The sequence below is a fragment of the Ursus arctos genome, unplaced genomic scaffold, assembly GCF_023065955.2.
Source record: "Ursus arctos isolate Adak ecotype North America unplaced genomic scaffold, UrsArc2.0 scaffold_28, whole genome shotgun sequence".
Classification (NCBI taxonomy): domain Eukaryota; kingdom Metazoa; phylum Chordata; class Mammalia; order Carnivora; family Ursidae; genus Ursus; species Ursus arctos.
The window spans coordinates 18,646,340-18,666,809 of record NW_026622963.1 but is presented as its reverse complement, the minus strand read 5'-3'; the positions used below and the strand labels follow the sequence as shown (position 1 = coordinate 18,666,809).

At 40.4% G+C, this 20,470-nt stretch overlaps 1 protein-coding gene across 1 annotated transcript in view; it reads right to left on the bottom strand.

Moving 5' to 3' along the window:
• Positions 1–20,470, bottom strand: part of TRPM1 (transient receptor potential cation channel subfamily M member 1) — a 69,951-nt gene that overhangs the window by 15,959 nt on the left and 33,522 nt on the right. Inside the window, exons 18-26 of the mRNA XM_026510259.4 lie at positions 16,127–16,249; positions 15,797–15,928; positions 13,646–13,774; positions 11,218–11,469; positions 9,849–10,023; positions 8,231–8,251; positions 7,320–7,464; positions 5,870–6,072; positions 5,398–5,530 (exon numbers count right to left, since the gene is read on the bottom strand). Coding sequence (XP_026366044.3) covers positions 5,398–5,530; positions 5,870–6,072; positions 7,320–7,464; positions 8,231–8,251; positions 9,849–10,023; positions 11,218–11,469; positions 13,646–13,774; positions 15,797–15,928; positions 16,127–16,249 — 1,313 coding nt within the window. The remainder of the gene's footprint in view (positions 1–5,397; positions 5,531–5,869; positions 6,073–7,319; positions 7,465–8,230; positions 8,252–9,848; positions 10,024–11,217; positions 11,470–13,645; positions 13,775–15,796; positions 15,929–16,126; positions 16,250–20,470) is intronic.

Sequence of the window (20,470 nt, the reverse complement as noted above, 5' to 3'; positions counted from 1 at the left end):
CATGGCCATACTTCAGACCTCCTTGGTTTCTAGAATTCAAGTCATCTAAATTAGCCTTTTCTGGCTATATTCCGCTTTCTGTTCAGGCAAGACTCTGGTCAGCCACTCATTGAAGCTCTCAGTAATAGCCTAGGCTCTTTCTCCCTTACTTCCAACATAATAGTGCCAACTCTACTCCTTTTTCTACTGCCACTAGGACTCCATAGCTGGGCAGAGAAAAATGGTATCTTGAGGCCATGTAATATGTTTATGCTACCATTTTAAACACTAACATCATTGTGGTATCTCCACTGATTGGTTCTTGGGAGCATTGGTCACTTTCAGCCTCGCTTTTGCTATGCCCCATGCTTCATTCACTAACTGCATCCTTGCCCGTGGACTGTAGAGAGTCACTGATGAAGGTCATGGGAGTCACCTTGACTTGGTCCAATACAAAGTCATGTTAGCTAATTTCACTTACATCCTCAGTATTCCTGCTGAGCAATCTCTTGGCTAGCTCCTTTCCTATCATATTTCCCCAAAGGTGAATTCAAATCTTCCTAGTGGCTTCAAGTCTGTAATATTGCTAGGTGTACTCTTTCCCCATTCCTAGCATTCCTTCCTATGTGTCTGGACTTTCCGTTGGTATAAAACTCTTGGCCTCTCTCTAGCCCTTTATTTATTCTTGAGGAAGACTGATTTTCTGGTTGGAATTTGGGGACCAGGACACCAGCTTGCTTTTTTCTCTTTCTCTTTGGGAGCCAGCTGCTTGCAGAGAACAAGGGTTTGCACTTTGTTTTGTCCGTATGGTAAGCTTAGTGGGGAAAGCTGATTCTGCCTGTGAGAACGGAGGCCTGCAGGTGCCTGTGACTGAGTGGCTATGGCTAATTCTGGCTAATTCTGTGAATTTGGCAACAACTGAACCACATCCTCTAGCACAACATTTATTACTAGTAAAGCCAATACTATTTTTATCTCTCTCTGCCTGATATCTGCACCTGTCCTTGAATTGGCTCTCAAAGTCTGGCAAGGAACAAGATTGTCATTTACAAGACACATTAAAACTCCCAGATTTAATCCCACCCCTTCGCCATAATCCAAGTTACTTTGACTCCTATTAATTTCTGAGATTAAGACATTCAGATGGAATCTTTCCCAAACGTCTCTCCCATCACTGTGTGTTTGTCTTTCTATGACCTTGTCTACATCAGAGGAATTACACACTTCCTCTCTGAGACTCTTCTCTCTTTCAGGTCTTCTACTGACTATCTCATTTCTCTCCTTCTTGTCTTTTTTGTTATGGTTTCTGTTACCAGCATCTCTACCTGATTACTCAGGAAAAGATGCTAAATAACATCTCAAGACCACACATTGCTGCTTTCCTAATCAAGCTTAGAGGAAACCCAACACCTTAACCCAGATCCACAAATATGACAAGAAACCACTTGACCCAGAGGTTTTGGGGGAATCCAAACCTTCGATTATAGGTTTGGCTAGTCTAAGACCCATAGACACTTAAGTACAGGACCAACAGCATTTAAAATGTATAATTTATGAATTATAGCCTGCATATTTGAAAATATCATATATGCAAAATAAAAATTTATGTAAATGGAAGATACGAATGAAGAAGAGATAATAAGGAGGCAATGTACACCATGTATTCCAAAAACCTATAATAATGTACCTGTTATAATTAAATATTAAGTTTGGTGCTAAGCTTCCTTGATGACATGGGAAAAAAAAACACACTGGATTACATAATTCTCATTGTTCAAGAAAAGGAAGTTGAATCTCTGACAAAGTTTTTTTAGAAAATATTTTTTCAACTCAATTGCTCTTGAACCTGTGAACCAGGGGTTGCCAAACCACAAAAGGAATGATGTTCTCAACAGTGGATTTTCAAGAGACATAGAGATGGCCTTGAAGTTCTGATTGATAAAGATACGTGTTACTAGGTATTAGCCTGGTATGATGAGATAGAATATCTAGGTTGACAAATTCTACCTTGGTTGTGCTGGCAGAAGTTATTTGTAAAATGTTCTTCCACCAGCCCTCTTGGTTATCTGATATTAACCTTTAAAGCAAAGAAACAACGCCTGTCAACACCACCAGTTGTTTTGGTGCTGCTGATATTAAAGATTCTTCCTGACAGTTATGGGTAGCATATTGTATATTGAGACTGTTCCTAGTTGCCAATAGCACCTGTCAAAATCAAAGTTTCAAACTCAGAGGGAGCATAGTTGATTTCCTATTTGATATTCATTGAGGATAGGATGGTAATTTGCATTGACGTCAGGACATGAACTTTTTAGTCATCCATTCATTCAAAAACTCAAGCTCCTGCTATGTGGAGATACGCAGGCTTCTTGACCTAGTCTAAGGTGTGAGGTGGTCAGGGAAGTTTTCCATAAGGAATTGACATTTGAGCAGAGATCCGAAGGATGAGTAGACAGAGGTTACAACATGTGCAAAAACCCCTATGCAGGAAGGGAGTGGTGGCTTTGAGGAAATGAAAGGCCAAAAAGACTTCAGTACCAAGAATGAAGGGAGGGCAGTCCAGGAGGAGGCTAGACCTGGGAGCAATGGGAACTACTGAAAGTCTTTTAAAGAGAGCTAGTGGGGAGCGATGCAACCAAATTAGAATCTAGTGAGTGCAAAATGAATTGAAAGAGCAGAAATGATTATGGAGAGCTCAGATGTTCTCAGAGCTCAGATGCTTTCTGAGCAACTGCAGGAATCCTAGTGAGAAATGATGGTAGCTTGTACTAGTGTGCTGGTAGTAGAGTAGGAAAGAAGTGCGTGTGTGTGTGCATGTGCGTGTGTGTGTGTGTATTCATTCACAGGAGGAAGAAAGCAGAAATTGATGATTTGACAGTGTCTGTCTTGCTAAATGAGGTGGCTAGTGGTGCTACTCTCAGAGCCCAGACTACGGAAGAGGATGTCCAAATTTGGGAGGAAAACCATGAGTGCAGTGCCCTAAGTCAGCTAAGTGGGCATGCTGGGTGGGACTTTGGGTTAAATACCCTGCTTCAGGGTTGTGCTAACTAAAAACTGAATCATGCTGTAAATCTCTGATTGAGGGACTAAATTTTGGATCTCACAAAATGGTGACATTGGGTGAAATCGTTAGAACTTTATATATTACTTTCCAAACATTAAGGGAAAGCCATGAATTTGGTTCCTGTACATGAGCCCTCAAAACATCCTGTAAACTTCCTGTGTGAACACGTTTGTGAGACTGAGTCATGCAAATTGCTGGCCCACGTTTTGAAAGGTACCAGACAACAGGGAGGCCAGGCAGGGACTGATGCCAACCACACCTTTCATGGAGGCTCGCTCCTAACCAGACCCTGCAGGTCAAATGGTGCTGGGGATGACAGCTGAGAGAAGGACGGGAGAATCATCAAATGGCAAATGGTGATGTGGAAAATAAAAACAATCCAATATTTAAAGAAGATTTTTAAAAATGGCAGAAATATCTGAGTACTCAAAGATTTGATTTTAAAGGTAATCACTAGTGTCAAATTTAGGTAAAAATAACTAATTTTATTTGTATTCTTCCACCCTCTTCCCTGCTCCTCAGCTGTCCTGGTTAAGGGTGAAGGAAAAGTGCCTTCTCCCCAAACCTCCTCCTCCATTTGTCTCTGATGTTCACCTGTGATTCAGCCTAGAAAGGGTCAACAAGGGAACCGGAGGGGCAGGAATGTACTCCCATCACTCCTGGAGATCTCAGCCAAGGGAAACGGGAAGTAGATGTTTTTACTGCCCAACACACTTTCATTCCTATTACGTGTGCACAGAGCCCCAAGAGGAAAATGTAGTTTGGTAGTGACCTGATAGCCACATTCTTCGAGGCTTGCTCCAAGAATGGTAAAAATCCAAACAATGCTGGGGGAAGGGGGAAGGGGAAGAGGCAGAGCGAAACAAAACACAATTTCCATTGTAAATCCAAGTTAATGTCTAACTAAAAGGTTGAGATTTTAGATTATTAAGATGGGAGTAGCTTATCTTTCTCAGGAAGAAATAATTTTTATATCTTGAAAGCTTCGCAATTACTATTAAAACAGCAAAGATGCATTTAAAAGTTTTTTTTGATAATGTGCCTTATTAAGGCCAAAAATTGGTGCAGAGAACCCTTGAATTTGGTAGGCTGGATTACAAGGTGACTAGGGCTAGGAGAGGAGAGGGGCCAGAGACCTGGAGCTCTCAGGGGCATCGCCTCTCCTGTGGCCTGTGGCAGAGTCACTGGCTTGAACATTCACAGCAGGGAGAGTTCAAGGTGTATTGTGAATTCTGTTGTAGTTATTGAGGCCCTTGACTGGATGGTCTGCTGAAATATTCTTTTGAATGTCTTTATGTTTATCAATATATACATGTAGCTCTACTAGGAAACTTTAATTCTGAGTACTGAAGGACAGGATGATAAGCTAGAATGCCCGTAGGCATCATCCTTCTATCTGCATTGTTGGTTAAACTCTTTGAAATGATGTTTTAGCAAGTATCACAATCTTTAAATAATAATAATAATAATAGCTTACACTGCTTTTATTAAGTGATAAAGGTTCTTAAAAATTATATGATTAGAAAAATATAGATAGTGTCATTTTATTGTTTCTGTCTACCCTTTGCTGGTTACTCGTTCTCCGCTGCAGGAAGGGCAATACTGAAACGTTTGCAAAATGTCACCCTTTCTGGCTCTCCCTCACCTGCCTTCATTTGCTCATTCACAGATTTGTGCACACATGCATTCATTCGTTCTGCATTTATTAAGCAGTACCATATGGGTAATGCTGATTTTGTTGGGACCCAGGATGCGAAAGTGTCTGAAAAACACACCCTGCCCTAGTTTAGAAGTTTCCGCCCTCACAGGGGACAGACACTTCTGCCTCTCCCATAGCTCTTGGCCTCATAGAAGCAAAGAGGAGGGAGCCTTTACCTCTGCTCTGCCAGGTTGGGAAAGGAGCAACAAGAACATTAAGGTATGACGAGCAGGCCAGTCCTAGGGGAATACCATCCTTGACAAAGGCAACCACAAGTCAAAAGACGGCTTCCCTAGCGTTTACACAGACCTGCAGCTGACTTTTCTTTCATTGATGCAGGGTATTGAAGTAAAAGCGCCCACTCTGGGGGTGGGCAAGAACTTGTCAGGGGCTTTTGGTTTGGTTTGATTTAGTTTGGGTCATCCGGAATATTTGCAATGCATGTCACCATTCACTTCTATATGCAATTTACAATCACCAATCACGCTAGATATTTCCTGCTTCGGGAGCAAACACGTAAAGAACCCAAAGTTTGAACAAACAAGAGAACTTGGAGTGATCATTTATATGAACTTTGGCATCTCCCTTAGAATGGGGAAGAGAAGCCCGCACACCCTTGGCCCGCTGGTGGGCACTGGCCCCGTGGTGGGCACACCTCTCACAAGTGACGCGGATGCGCTCGTTGCTGGATGACTGCTGCTCGTCCTCCTTCTCCTGGAAGTGCTCCTGAACACACTGCTCCTCGAACTCGTGCAGCCTCTTCAGCTCCTCGTCACTGAGAAACAGCTCTGCGTAAAGGGAGAAGTGTTTGCCAAGTGAGAAATGAGCTCTGTCTATGAAGAATCAATTTAGTTGCGCCATTGTGAATTTCACAACCCAACCTGAATTAAGCTCCCTTGCCCATCACTTGCAGGCAATTCTCTGACTACTCCACTAATTACTCATAAACTAACAGAACTGGAATAAAATCAACATAAAATGAGAAGCATTCTGCAAAGAACAACAGTTGGACTGGAGTGTTATGTTTTCACACAATTTAAGTAGTTGAGTGAGAGTTCCATGAGGGTGTCCAGTTGGAACACTCTTGAAATTCGCCCAAGATAGAAATGAAAGAGTCCTGGACATACTCAGTCCACGATCCTGTTCATCTTGGTCCCCTTCTCTTTTCTTCCTACAGCGGCCACTGAGACGCATAATGATTATATAGATGTGGCTTAAAATGATCATTGGTGGAGGTAGGACTGGCCGGTCATGAAATGTCATTATCAGCTGATACCGCTGGAATTTCCACACCTGGTTGGATATTGACTTTACTTCAAAGAAAGTATTGCTTTAAAAAGAATAAATGTTTAGTTAGTTTTTTTACTTTTCATTTTGATTTCCCAGGGCAATCAATTACTCACATTGAAATGAAAATAAACAGTGAAATGGCCTTTTAGTGCCCCTTAGTACTGACTCCTAGATTACCCTACCTTCTGGTTTATCTATCAATGTGGATTGCCCACACCCAAGGATATTTTACTCTTATAATTAATTAAGAATTAAGTATACTGAAACTGCTACCTCTTGCTCTCTTGAAACACCATACTACAGTCTACTGATTCATATGCTCAGGAAAATTTTATTTCATATTTTTAAAGGTAGGAGCTATTCAACTAAGCATTTTGAAGTATTTAAACCTTCAATACTGGAACAAGAGTTTAAACCAGAGTCTTTCCAAAGCCCCGGTCAGCTCTAAGATTCTATATTTCTGTGAAGGATTTTTCCCTCATATTTTTCATCTTAGAAGCTAGAATTTTTTTTGAGCATTTATTAAGCACGGTCACATGCTCAACACATCATGCCAAAATGGACAAGTTTTACAAGAAACTTCATTTTATAATTTAAGCCATGTCTTTCCTAGGCCATTTTATCTTCTATTCTGTAAATGATAAGGAAAATATTTTATATAATATTACTGTAATTGTCACAGCTTATGAAGTTAACATTGCTTTCTGAGCCCATCTGATAATGAATTAAAGGCATGTCTTGATCAAATCTTCCCTCCCCAGGAGACTTTCATCTAAGGAAATATTTTCATTAGATTAAAATACATGTTAAAGTGTTAAAATACTAACCAAGATTAAATTTAAATGTATTTAAGAGAAAGACAAATACCATGTGATTTCATTCATATGTGGAATTTAAGAAACAAAACAAACAAAAAAGAGAGGAAAGGAAAAAAAAAAACCCAGACTCTTAATTGCATCCTGTTGAACACTGGGTAATGTACAGGATTATTGAATCATTGTACTATACACCTGAAACTGATACAACACAGTATGTTAATTATACTTCAATAAAAATAAACTACTGATCCATCAAAACATTTTTAAATGTATTTAAGTGTCACCTTTTGATTCATGAATACATGAAGGCTGATTAAGTTTGAATGAAAGAGATTGGAAAAATTCTACACACTTAAAAGCCCTACTGAAATTCTGTATAAATCCATGGCCTCATGAGTGTTCCAAGAATAAACTGGAAATTTGTAATGTAATAAATACTAGGCACCCAGTCATCAGCCTTGATACATACTTGAAAACCGCAATGAGCAAGTTCACCAGTAGGATGTTGGCCACCAGTAGGTAGCACGCCATGATGGCCGGTGTGAGCCAGGCACCCGGGATACAGGGAGGGAGCCGCTTGCCTTCCTCATCATACTGGTTGTCGCCACAAGGAGCTGAAACAAAAGTTTGTCTTCTTGTAATTTTTACATAAAATGAATAGAATAAATAACTTACATATGCCATTACATGATCTATTTCTTTTTTAAGGTGATTTTATTCCTGACTTCATAAACAATAATTTTCCATATGAAAAATATCAACTCATACAAAGAAAATAAGAAACTCATTTCTGCACTAAGTGATAGTCATTCTTGACCTATCATATTTATAAACATTTTCCCATTTCTGTATTTTTGTTTTTCATATACAGAAGTTCTTAATTTCTAAGCAGATAGATCTATCTTTATGGTTTTTTTCTGTACTGTTATCCATTAGAAAGCTATTGTGTCTTCTGATTATTTAAAATCACCTTATGTTGTCTCCTTGGTTTCACTTGTACATGAACTTTTGAAATAATTTTGTTACGAGGAAGGGGGTAAGGATGCTCTCTACCCTCAAATCCATTAATCAACGGTTCTGGTGTCATGTTTAGAAAATCATCTTTTCTCTCTCTCAGCTCATTCAAGAATGTCACTTTGATCCTATGGGACCTATGTTCTGAACTAAAAAAAAGAATGATCCCAACAGCGATCAGTGAAATAACTTCCATGAACTTATAGTCTACCTACTTTTTACTTGCTTACAGTTTAAAAGAGTATTGACACCAGAAAATAAGAGAAGTATTTAAAACCAGGTTAAGGTTGTCAGTAATTAGCCAAGGGAGAGACTGACTAATACACACATTTCACAGGTCAAGTCATCAATTATGTGTAAACTTACGATTAATTTCCATAGCGTAGACTATATAGCAATTGGAAAGCAGGATTTTATTTTTTTTAGTTGTGACAGGAAGGGAGGAAAGAAAATAAGATGAGTTTAGAAAAAAGTTAAACAAATAATTAGCAACACAAGAACGGTTTTGGGTGTCAAGAAATACAAAGTACTCAAGTTTGGGAGTTATAGATTCACGTTTGGAACCAGTGATCTATTTAGAAGAAAGTGTATACATTATTAATTCTAGAAAATACATATATATTTCACGAATATTGATTTTACCATATGTCATAAGCAATAAAAAGCTCACTAGTTAAAAATGCTGTGAAAAAGATATAAGGCTACTGGCAGATGATCATTTTAACCAAATGGTTAACCAATCAGGCATTCTCTATATCCCAATTCAAATACCTCATCAGCACAAATAAGTGAAAAATTATTATGCAATAATCAGATCAAGAGTCAAAAACCAGCATTTAATGGTGTTACTGAAAATAGCCTCAAGTTCACCTCTTTATCTTCTCATTACCCAATTTCATAATAAAAAATAAAAATATTACAATTTATGTCTGGATCCTATATTTACCAAAGCAAATATTCTTTTGAAAGCACATTAGATTTTTATGTTCCAGTTTACCAAGCTACAAACACATTCAACAATTGACTTTGAGATACCGGTGATAACGATGTGTTCAGAATCATGTTATAAAAGCTAGATAGAAGGCATTATGTGAACTAGTTGTCAGTCTAACCCAGTCGCAGAGGATGTACTGAGAACCCTGCGTTTCATATAAGAGGATGTTCAAGACCATCTATCCCCAAGAAGCAGAATACTGGAAATGGCAGGCATGCTGTTGCATCTGTATCTTTGTGACAGAGCACAACATGCAAATGAACGCACGGGTCTGCACACAAAAACAGGTCTGAAGAGCCTCATTCATCCGTGGGACATTCACTGGCCAGGTGACATAGTATAAGAACATTTGAGCTTCACTTCCTACAACACAAGAGACACCATGACCTGCCGGCTCAGCCTGGGGAGGAGCTGGGGCCTACACACCTCAGAAATCCATGAAGGACCGTGGCTCCTTTCCTCTGCTAACATCTAGATTATTTTTGATAATAATGATTTTAAAAGGTTGAACTCCATAAGTGAAGAGGAAATTGATAGCCATGTGGATAGTGGGCTTTGGAGAAGAAACTTGAAGCAGAGGATGGCGCAAGACACCAGTCACCCAGTCATGCTTACTATCTCATTCTATTGAAATAACACTTTCATATTGAAATAACAATAAGCTCTGTCTTAGGGTAGAAAGAGATTTAGGTTGAAGAAATATTGGCATATTGGCATTGGGACTACATTCATGTGATAAGATATTCACTAGGTCCAGCTAAAGGGATGTGAGACTCTTTCAAAATTCTGGTTAATGGTAGAAGAAATGACTGATGTCTCAAAAATCTACATTTCATATTCTGCACTTATTCCTTTGTAAAATGATTTGATGCTCATGGCAGAATAAAAAATAATTTATTTCCAAATTAATGCATGCTCTTCCATTAATTTGGAACTGATCATCTGCCTCAGAAGCAGGGAAGAGAATCTTACTATCAATTCTATTCTTACGGTCTATCTGGTCTGCAAACACCTCTCCGTAGATCATCCAGTAGGGCATGTAGAAGATGTTTCGGGCCAATTTCCAAGAAGGCTCCTCATCTGGGTGCAAAATGGCTTGACGGGCTACTCCAAAACTCATCAGCACAACCAGCATGATGACCACAAAATACAGCATGTCAATCATCTGGGTAGAAAGAAAATGTGTCTCTTACTGTCTTGACTCATGGGCCAGGTTCTCTTGCTATTGCTTTCCCTGAGGACTTCATGAGTGTTTAATTTGAAGAGAACCTGTTTCCTTTCTCTCCAGCCCATCCACGGGCTCCTAGTTTTATACACCATGCAATGCATACATCTTATTCTAGAGCATTGACTCCCTCATTTGCTCTTACTCTTTCTTCTCCTCTATTGTTGTCCATAAACAAATATTCCTCATAACTACAACAGCAAAGGGAAAAAGGGGAGATTTATGGGGGAAACATGGGAATTTGTAAGGGAAACAGAGATATCTAAGAAAGGAACAAGATAATGGATTGAGAGTACAGAATGTTTATTCATTCATTACACAAATGCTGAGTGGTTACAGTGAGCAATGCTCTGGTTACTGTGGATACTGAGCTGGTATAATTCCTAGCTTTGGATATCCCTGAAGATGAGAGACCTTGCCAGGATAAGCTAAACCATAGATCCCTTCACTCAAAGTGGCTTGCGCTATGAAGAGTTATTCCTAAACTTAAGAGACTTCCTTTCTTTTGGGACCAGTCCTAACACTGAAGCTATTTTAGGTGTTGTAAGGAAGATCTGCTGGCTCTTTTTTTTGTTTTGTTTCATATTGTATGATTTATTCTGGAAGAAATGTTGCCATGGATTTGTCTTGGCCCTAATCACATGAATTGCCTATGTCCACTCCAGGTCAGAGTACACGGGCTGAAGACTGTTTGGAATAGGGGTGGGGGAGTGACCCTGGGCCTCATTTGTTTTTGGTTTTCATCCCATGTTATGAATCAGGTTATTGTTATATTTATAAACATACATATATGTGTGTGTGTGTATATACACACACACACACACAATATTAGTATTATACATATATACAATATATATGTATTTCTCTATATAAAGTAGTATATACTCTGTGTGTGTATATATACATATATATACACACGTATATATACATATATATACACATGTATATATACATATACAACACAATACCAACATGTAGGAGAACTATGTATCTTAAAGCAAAAATGTTTCCTGCAAGAAACCAACTGCAAAAGAAAGACCAAATGAAGTCTAACAAAACCACACCCAAGGCCTGGTCTCAGGTCTTAACCAAAACCACAGCGTCTCTAGTTCCTAGTGGGGTGTCAGTACTAACCATCTTTCCAATCATCATCACATAGGGCCCCAGATATTTGTTGACACCAAAGATGTCCAGGACACGGATGTACCAGAAGATGATATCCACACAGTAGATCACTCGGCCATAGCCCATGTATGGCTGCTTCTGTAGGCGAAGGATTGCTCCAATCATGAACATGGAAATGGCCACAAGGTCCGTGATGTTCCAGTACTCCTGAAGCCAAACTTTTATTTTCTGGCTGAGTTTGCCTGGTTCTGACATAAGGATCTGAAAACAAATGCCAAAGAACAATAAACAGGGAGTGCTGTGTTGGAAGCCTCTTAGAATCTTGGAAAGATAGGACTCGTGGAACATTCCAGGGCATCTGGTCCCATTTCCTGCCTAAGACCTTTAAACACTAATCTTCTCAGACAGAGAAAGATATCTCGAAAGGGAAATTCCATGGAATCCTCTATATTCCTAGATGCAGTGTTTCACAAATTCTCAGGAAATGCCTTCTAAATTATGTCCTTCGGGGTGAAATTAAAGCAGCTGCCTCTTGATTTCTTTTTAATTCTCTGGATATGTGCCTGTCAGCCCACGCTCCAGAGTTAGTACAAGAGGAAAAGTCTAGAGTGGAGATACACCCATGTGGTCTCACAAAAGGGTAATCCACCTTGTGGAGAGGGCAGAATTGGGCTAGGGGATGCTTGTTTGCCACAATTCCTTTGCAACTTAGATATGAGAAGTCAGGGGAAAGTTAAATGATTTTTCTCCTACTTGAGCTATTACCCTTTAAAAATCACCATTGATTTGGGGCGCCTCAGTGGCTCAGTTGGTTAAGTGTCTGACTGGATTTTGGCTCAGGTTATGATCTCAAGGTCACGAGATCCAGCCCCACGTCAGGCTCTGCGCTCAGCAGGGAGTCTGCTTGAACCTCTCTCTCCCTCTCTCTCTGCCTCTCCCCCCATGCACACTCTCTGTTTCTCAAATAAATAAATCTTTAAAAAAAAAAACCACCACTGATTAAAAATCACTACTTCCTCAGGGTGAAATTAAAAATATTTAGCAAACAGCATGCATAGGTACACAGAGAGTGAACCCCACGGACGCAGCTATGGTGTGCAGTAAGGTGGGGGTATGCTGTGCCATGTGGTACCCCTTTAGTTATGGAGACTGGGTGGGTCCTGGAGACCCCACAAGTGGAATGGGGTGGGGCTATTTTTTGGCTAAGAGCACAGAAGGGATTCACTAGTTTAACAACCTGTGTACACTGTAGCCCAAAGGGTGAGCTATAACTGGAGGGTGAGCTCCTAGAATATAGAACAGTATCTTAGCACATGGCTGAGGCTCAGCAGGATCATGGTGGTGTGGGGATGGCATGGCAGGCCACTTGGGGAAACTCAGTTGTAACATTTGCAGAGTTTGATGAAGCCCAACTAGGAAAGAAAGACTAGTAGCAAAGGAGATGAGTTGTAAATGTTGGATTTGGCACTTCTTTTGTTTCTTAGGCTCTCATTAGACTGACAGCATCAAACTCACTCTATTGGGAAGAAGTTGCCAACACTATTTTTTTTCAGTTCAGTGAAAAGTTCAATAACAACTGCAAAATAATAGTACTGGGTCTTCTACCGGTTGCAAGAAGCACGTGAAATCCTTCTGTGTGCTTTTTCAACTCAGATTCATTTTTTCTTGGATATAAGCTTTCCCTTTACAAGCTAATATAGTGAATTAAAACTTGTAGAAAAGTATCTGGCCCTATTTCCTTTGCCACCCTCTGAGTCTCCTGAGAGCCCTTCCTTAATAAGAAGGAAGAACCCCCATTGCAGGTGGTAGGGAGCCAAGATCCTGAGTCCCAAGTTGTAGGTAAAACATCATCTTGTGTCTCTCTCTGTTTTTAGTTTCAGTTCCCAGTAAACAGAGCCAAAATTTGTACCCAGTTGTAGTAATTGGTTTATCTCCTGGCAGCATTTACTATTGCTTTTACAGGCACTGAGACTGGTTTTATTACTAAACATCATTTATTTTGCTTTATGCTTTGATTTGCAAATTTAAATTCAGTTGGAAGCAGAAGACATGGAAATCTTAAGCAAGGGAATGGAATAAACTTGGGATTGTCATAGCCCCAAAGAAAGAGGTACCATGGCACTCGTGATTTGCATGAAGTGTTTTTGCAGTAAGAAGCTATATCTGAATTAAAGTCAGTGTTTAGGGGCGTCTGGGTGGCTCAGTCGTTGAGCGTCTGCCTTTGGCTCAGGGCATGATCCTGGAGTCCTGGGATGGAGCCCCACATCGGGCTCCTCTGCTGGGAGCCTGCTTCTTCCTCTCCCACTCCCCCTGCCTGTGTTCCCTCTCTCGCTGGCTGTCTCTCTCTCCGTCAAATAAATAAAATCTTAAAAAAATAAAAATAAAAAAAATAAAGTCAGCGTTCAGTGGGGCTGGGACAGGCCTTTGGAGTAATCACCTCTCGTATTTTCTCTAATGCCAGGCTCACGATGTAGGAGATGACAATCCACTCTTGGAGACAGGGCCAGCGGTCCATCCGCACCAGGATGACATAGTTGAATAGCAGTAGGTAGCCCAAGTATGATATCTGAAGGGCAGAACAACTATTAGCAGTGTTTAGGGAAATAACATGTGTTGGAAACAAAAAACTTTTGAAAATCCTATTTTCAGGTTGACGGGTCTTCTAAAACAAATTTGCATTTCCAACTGGACTAACTCATCTAGAGGAACCTTGTTCACATCACCAGTGCAGATAAACTGTGGGGCAGGTCGGGAGGCATTTTATACTTCAGGATGATATGGACACAGGCATTTCATTTTCTAAATGAAGGTGTATTTGTGGCTACTGTCACCCTCATGGGGGAATTATGGAGCTGCACAAAATTATGAAAATAGGGAAATTTTTAATATTTCACTAATGTGTCTTCTACGTTCCTGGAAGTTGGAAATTGTTATTTACTCTCCCTGCTTTGCAAATTTCCCTCTTGAATCTTTTCGCTGCTGATGGATGTGGGAGGTTAGAGGTGGGGGGGCGGTGAGAGCTGTCTGCCCAGGTGCACAGAGCTGTCCCGAGTCTTCACTATCAGGATTGACAAATCTATGGTTTGCTGTGGCCACAGCATGCTCCCTATCTTTGTGGCAAGAAAAGATGCAGAGTTTGGAGATATATGGGAGTGAGCTGTGGGGTGGAGGGAGGTGGTCTGAAGTTGATTGTCTGAGGTTGAGTCACTGTGGAGCTGATGAATCTTCACCTCCAGAGCCTTTGCTGGCCCAGGCCTCTTTAGGAGTTATGGGGGTGGGGTTGAGGGGTAGGGGTGGGGTGTTCTAGCAATTGTGTATTTGTGACTCAGCAGTTTTTTTTTTTTTAAGATTCACCTCCCACCCCTCCCAGTTGTATAATCTTTACCAGTAATACAGGTAAAATCCCTTGCATAGATGATTTATTCTTGCAGAAGGATTACAACCAGAGTTCTCAAAATTGGGCTGCTCGAATCCCCTGGGAAGCTGTAAAACGTGCGATGTCCTTCTGCAGGCCAGAGACAGTATTTAGAGGTGCAGGGTGACACTGGGGCTCCTCTGCCTCCTGGCTCTGCCTTGTGCTGAGCTCTCTTGCAGGCCAGGTGCATCAACGGTGCTCAGCTGGTTCTGGCCAGAGCAGGTGGATAGCAGTGGCTTCTCTGCATCACCAGCTGTGGCTACCAAATGTTGGGTGTCCAGGCCCATGGTTGATCTGGGTCCCCATGCCTTCCTCTGCCTACTGCCTACCCCATTGCCTAATGCCCCATTTACAGATTGGACCCATCTCCTCACCTCCCATCACCTGTCCTGCCTAGTTACAAATGGAACCCCATGCTAGGGCCTGCCTGGTGTAGACCATAGCTTGGTGCTTGGGACTTCATGAGTAGTCTTGTCCCACCCTCCCCAAATTGCAATGATTGTGGGAGCCTCTGTGTGCCTGCTGGGACCTCCTGCAGCCAGAGCCTATCTGCAGAAGTCATAGTAGGCATGTGTAAGGCCGGGGTCACTCTTGTTACAGATGGTGCCTCACTGTTGGGGACATGGAGACAGTGGCCACCAAAGGCATCTGGAGGAGAGTGTGCAGCCAAGCAGTGGTCATTTGGTGTGCATTTCAGAGTGGAGAGGCCTTGATTTCCTCCCCTGTTCTAGGAGTTTATGATCTGGGTTCGACCACACTGCTTTGTTAAGCCCACTTGTTTTATGAAAAAAAAAAAAATGGCATCTGTGAGTTTGCTCTTTAAATCACAAGCCATCTTTGTTCATTTAAAAATAAAACTGTATTTCCCTAAGTTTGTATTACCGAAGGCATTAAAAAAATCCTTCATCTTAAGCAAACAGGACTGTTTTGCTTTACGAAGTGGTGTATTTGGGGCTAGGATGGCCATATTCCTACATGCATGTAAATATAGGACAAGATACCCAGATAGAGTCTTAGCTGAAGATCTGAATTAGTCCCGATTTTGTTTTCATACTTCATTTTAATTCTGGGAATTTTAAAACATTTTTAAAAGCTTTTGACATGTTTCTCGAGTGTCACAATTCTGTGTGTTCAAAACATGTTGCATGGCAGATGCTAAGGAGGAAGCCTTACTGTGTAAAACCAGAACTTGACAATGGGAGCGTTATAGAATTCACAGATCTTCGTTCCAATGGGAATGCTTCTTTGCTTTTTGTGCGCATTCTCCTCATCACCCTTTCTCGAACCCGCGTCTGCATTTGTGTCCTGGAAAACAGAACGGCACACGGCAAGCAGGTTGCCAAATGGGAAATGCACAGCATTTAACAGATAGGTGTCTTCGAAAATAAAGAATTATATGGAGTTCCCCCATTATTGTGGCTTCTAAACTCATGGTAAGAGAAATCTCAACAATTTTGAAAATGAGAGTGAATTGATACTGTTATGATCAAGAGTAGCACTGACCATATTCTCCTCTTCTTTCTCTTTGCCATCTTCATTCTCCTTGGATGTCTGATATGAGAAGTCATCATATGTGCGAAATTCCAAAAACAAGATGGTGGGGGGAAGGAGAATCCCCATTATAACCTATGTAGAATGAGAAAAAAAGTTTTTAAGATTTTTAGATTTTTAAGGCTGTGGCAATTCTAGAACATTTTCCTAGTATACGTAAAATTTTAAAATGATGACCTTCAGCGTTACTCAATAAATTGAGCAGTCCTAGAACAGGTTTATCACTGCTCTGAGGTTCTGTGGTTTATTTGGCTTGATACATTGGTATAGGGTCACAGATTGTGAAAAATTTAAGAACTTGCACCAAATTATTTCAGATAAACAGCAAGCAGTATTGTGTGGAATCCTGTCTTAAAAAGCAGAGAACTTACACTGAGTTTCAAAGCAGGTAAATCTTTAGATTAAAATATAATAATAGGAAGGAGAATAAATACATAAAATATAAAAATACCTTTGGTGAAGTAGATAGAAAGCATTTTATATAGAATAACTTAGATGTAAATGTGGATGTACGGGTCAAGAATTGGAAGACAAATGTAATTCGGGCTTGATCTAGACAAAAGGATGGCCTGGCCCATGGAAGGAAAAGTTTGTTGTCAGTTTCATCAGTGCTGTGATCAATGTTTCCAATACGGAAATCTGTTCCTCGTGTTCAGTGCTGAGTTTGAAAAATTTCCCTCAGGGATCCATTATTTTTTTTTAAAGATTTTATTTATTGGAGAGAGAGCCAGCGAGAGAGGGAACACAAGCAGGGGAGTGGGAGAGGAAGAAGCAGGCTCCCAGCAGAAGAGCCTGATGCGGGGCTCGATCCCAGAACGCCAGGATCACGCCCTGAGCCGAAGGCAGACGCTTAACGACTGAGCCACCCAGGCGCCCCTCAGTGATCCATTATTAAGAACATCACAGAGGGGTTATTTCTACCGTATGTTAAAATTTATATTATATTATACAATAAAAAATCCATAATTAAGACAGCACAGTATAGGTGCATGAATAGACCAAACAAAGGAATAGAATAGAAAGTCCAGAAATAGATTCAAATACACATCAAAAATTAGCATAAGGTTAAAGTACAACCTCAAGTTGGAAGAATAAAGATGGACTATTTAATAAGTGGTATTGAGGAACCAGGTGATCATCCAGAATACGGTTAAGTTGGATTCTACCACTCGCCAGCATAAATTAACGATTAAAGATTTCATGGAAGAAAAAAAAGGTAGTGGTATGGGAAGAATGTAAAAAAACTAAAAAGAATCATGTGAGAATTTTTCAGAAGATGGTCGGGGGAAGGCCTTTCTAATTATGCCCCCAAATCAAGAAGCAGTTACACCTTAATTAAAAAAATAATTAGTAAAATAAAAGAAGCAATCAAAGAAAAGATCAGTTTAAAAAAAAAAGCACAAAGATCTGTACAGCAAAAAAAAAAAAAAAGAAAAGTCTTAACCAAAGTAAAAAACAACTCATGGGAAAACATATTTGCAGCTCATGTGACAGGCAAAGGGCTAATCTTTCTAATTAGAAAGGAGTTCCTAGAAATTGAGAAAAAAATTTCAACAATCCAGCGGAAAAACAGGCAAAGGCTGTGAGCTGAAACGTTGGTACTGACAGGAAAATGCTCTCAACCTCACTCAAAATGAGATAAATGCACAGTAACTACACAAGGATGTCATTGTTTACCATCAGATTAGAAAAATTCAAAAGTTTACTCCTCCTCTGCGTCGGGGAGACTGTGGGAAAACAGGCATTCTCCTACATTGTTGGTGGAAGTGTAAATTGGAAAAATCCTCACAGAGGAGGCTGGTTGAACCTGTCAAAATTGCAAGCATATATCCCCATGGGGCCACCAATTCCACTTCTGGACGTTTATCTGTATTTGTGTCCAAGAGCATTCACTGTGGCAGTGGGTGTAACCCTGCAAGACAGGAGTGACCTCCATGGCTTCAGAGCAGACTGGCTAAATATGAATCTGAAATAACGGGATATGACCCAGCTGGGAAAGAATGAGAACTTCCTATATAATAATATGGAAAGAGCTGTTGAAGGGCATCTCGCTCCTTCCACGATTTAGCTATTGTGGACAATGCTGCTATGAACATTGGGATGCATATGGCCCTTCTCTTCACTACGTCTGTATCTTTGGGGTAAATACCCAGTAGTACAATGCACTTTTAAATAGCTTTTTTTAATAATGATTAAAAGTTTTACTTTTGTAACTGGAAAATTTTTAATGACATATGTGGCTTGCATATTATTTCTATTGGACAGTGCTGTGGTAGACACTACAGTTTAATTTTGCCCTTCAAAATTCTGGTATGTTTTTTAAATTGTTTTTTAATATGCATATGTTCTGGCTGTTTATCCGTTGAAGAGCTAGAGGATTTGGACCTGTAGAGTTGATCACGGAGTGGAATTGGGGGATTACATGACTCCTGTGCTATTTGAGGTGTTCCTCTGTCCACTTGGCAGCTGGATGCAGAGGCCTGACCAGACCCAGGTTCAAGCCCTTTGCTGAGATGGTAGGTCGTGTGTTCTTTCATCAGAAAGCTCTTGGTGATGTTTGCAGCCATTGATGCTTGTTAGATTCGGTAACTCACTGGGTGTTGAGAATTGGTGATGTTCTAACTCTATCATTTATTTTTTAAAAAGATTTTATTTATTTATTTGAAAGAGAGAGTGTCAGCACAAGCACGGGGAGGGGCAGAGAGAAAGGGAGAAGCAGACTCCCCTGCCGAGCAGGGAGCCCGGTATGGGGTTCCATCCCAGGATCCTGAGATCATGACCTGAGCTGAAGGCAGATGCTTAACCAACTGAGCCACCCAGGCACCCCTTATTTTTCATTTCTTAGTTGGAATAAATTTATGAAGACTTTCACATTTCTCTTCATCTACTCACTGGTTATCCATGGTTGAGTTCATTTAGGAAATGTAGGCTAAATTCTTAATTCTTAATTTAACTATCTTCAAGATAATGAATTGGTTTCTTATCATCCACTGAAGGTATTAAAATGTCATTATAAACTCATGGATTTAAACATGCATGATATGTTTCCCTCTATTGCTATTAGTAATATTATTGAAAGTCAAAGTGTCCCATCTTTGGCCTGTGGAAGCCTCTTCGAGTGCTCCTGGTCTCCCTATTCTTACTCTACTGGTCTTTTTTTTTATTTTTAAAGATTTTATTTATTTATTCAACAGAGATAGAGACAGCCAGCGAGAGAGGGAACACAGCAGAGGGAGTGGGAGAGGAAGAAGCAGGATCATAGTGGAGGAGCCTGATGTGGGGCTCGATTCCGTAACGCCGGGATCACGCCCTGAGCCGAAGGCAGACGCTTAACCGCTGTGCCACCCAGGCGCTCTCTACTGGTCTTTGATAGCTTCTTTGTCATCTGATGTGTCCAGATGTTCCCGGCTGATGTTATACATTTCTTGCTCCAGATCTGGAATGGACAATTTCTCTAAGAAATTCTGGCTCCAGTTAGTAGGAAATGGTATTTCAAGACCACAGTCTGGGCATTGGAGATGTTCGTGGCTTTTGGGTAGGTCATTGTTTCTAGGCTTTTCATTGGTCAGAGGTAGAATGAGTTTATGTTGATGTTTCCAGTTAAGTGCTATAGGCTTTGCACTTACCCCTTTCTAGACTAGCTGTGTTTCCTTTTGTTTCACACTGAGTCCTAGTTCTCAAGGACTGACATGATGCTAGAATTAAAATATCCCTCAGTACTCAGTTGCTTTAACTTTATAGTTTCAGAATAACAATTCTAATACTACTACAATCAATCATGATTACTGAAAACAGTTACTTTTCATTCTTTTTCTTTTCTTTTCTTTTTTTTTTGCATAAGTGCTCTGATTCTCTCTCCCTTTCAGAATGGTTATATTATATCTACATTATCAGAACACATAGCCGTTACATCCTACCCTCTCTTCCTCTTAGCCCTCCCTTAGTCTCAGCACTGTAAGTAAATATCTATCTGAGGCTCATCATTGGTCCTTATACTGTTCCTCTCTGGTTTTTTTGGTTCTTGGAAGCTCATTCTCTAATAGAGTCTTCAGAAAGAGTTCCTAGGAACAACACTTCCTGGGATTCTTGCCTGTTGGTAAAAGTTTGTGTGTACCCCTTATATTTAACAGTCACTTTTTTGGGTATAAAATCCTGGCCTATCATTTTTCTTCTGGGAGTATCTATATGATACATTCCATTTTTTTTTCTCCCTGACACAAGTGGTTGCTGTTGAATGTCTAACAATAATCTAATTTTCTTTCCCTTGTAAGTCACTTTTGTTGTGTTTTGCCTGGA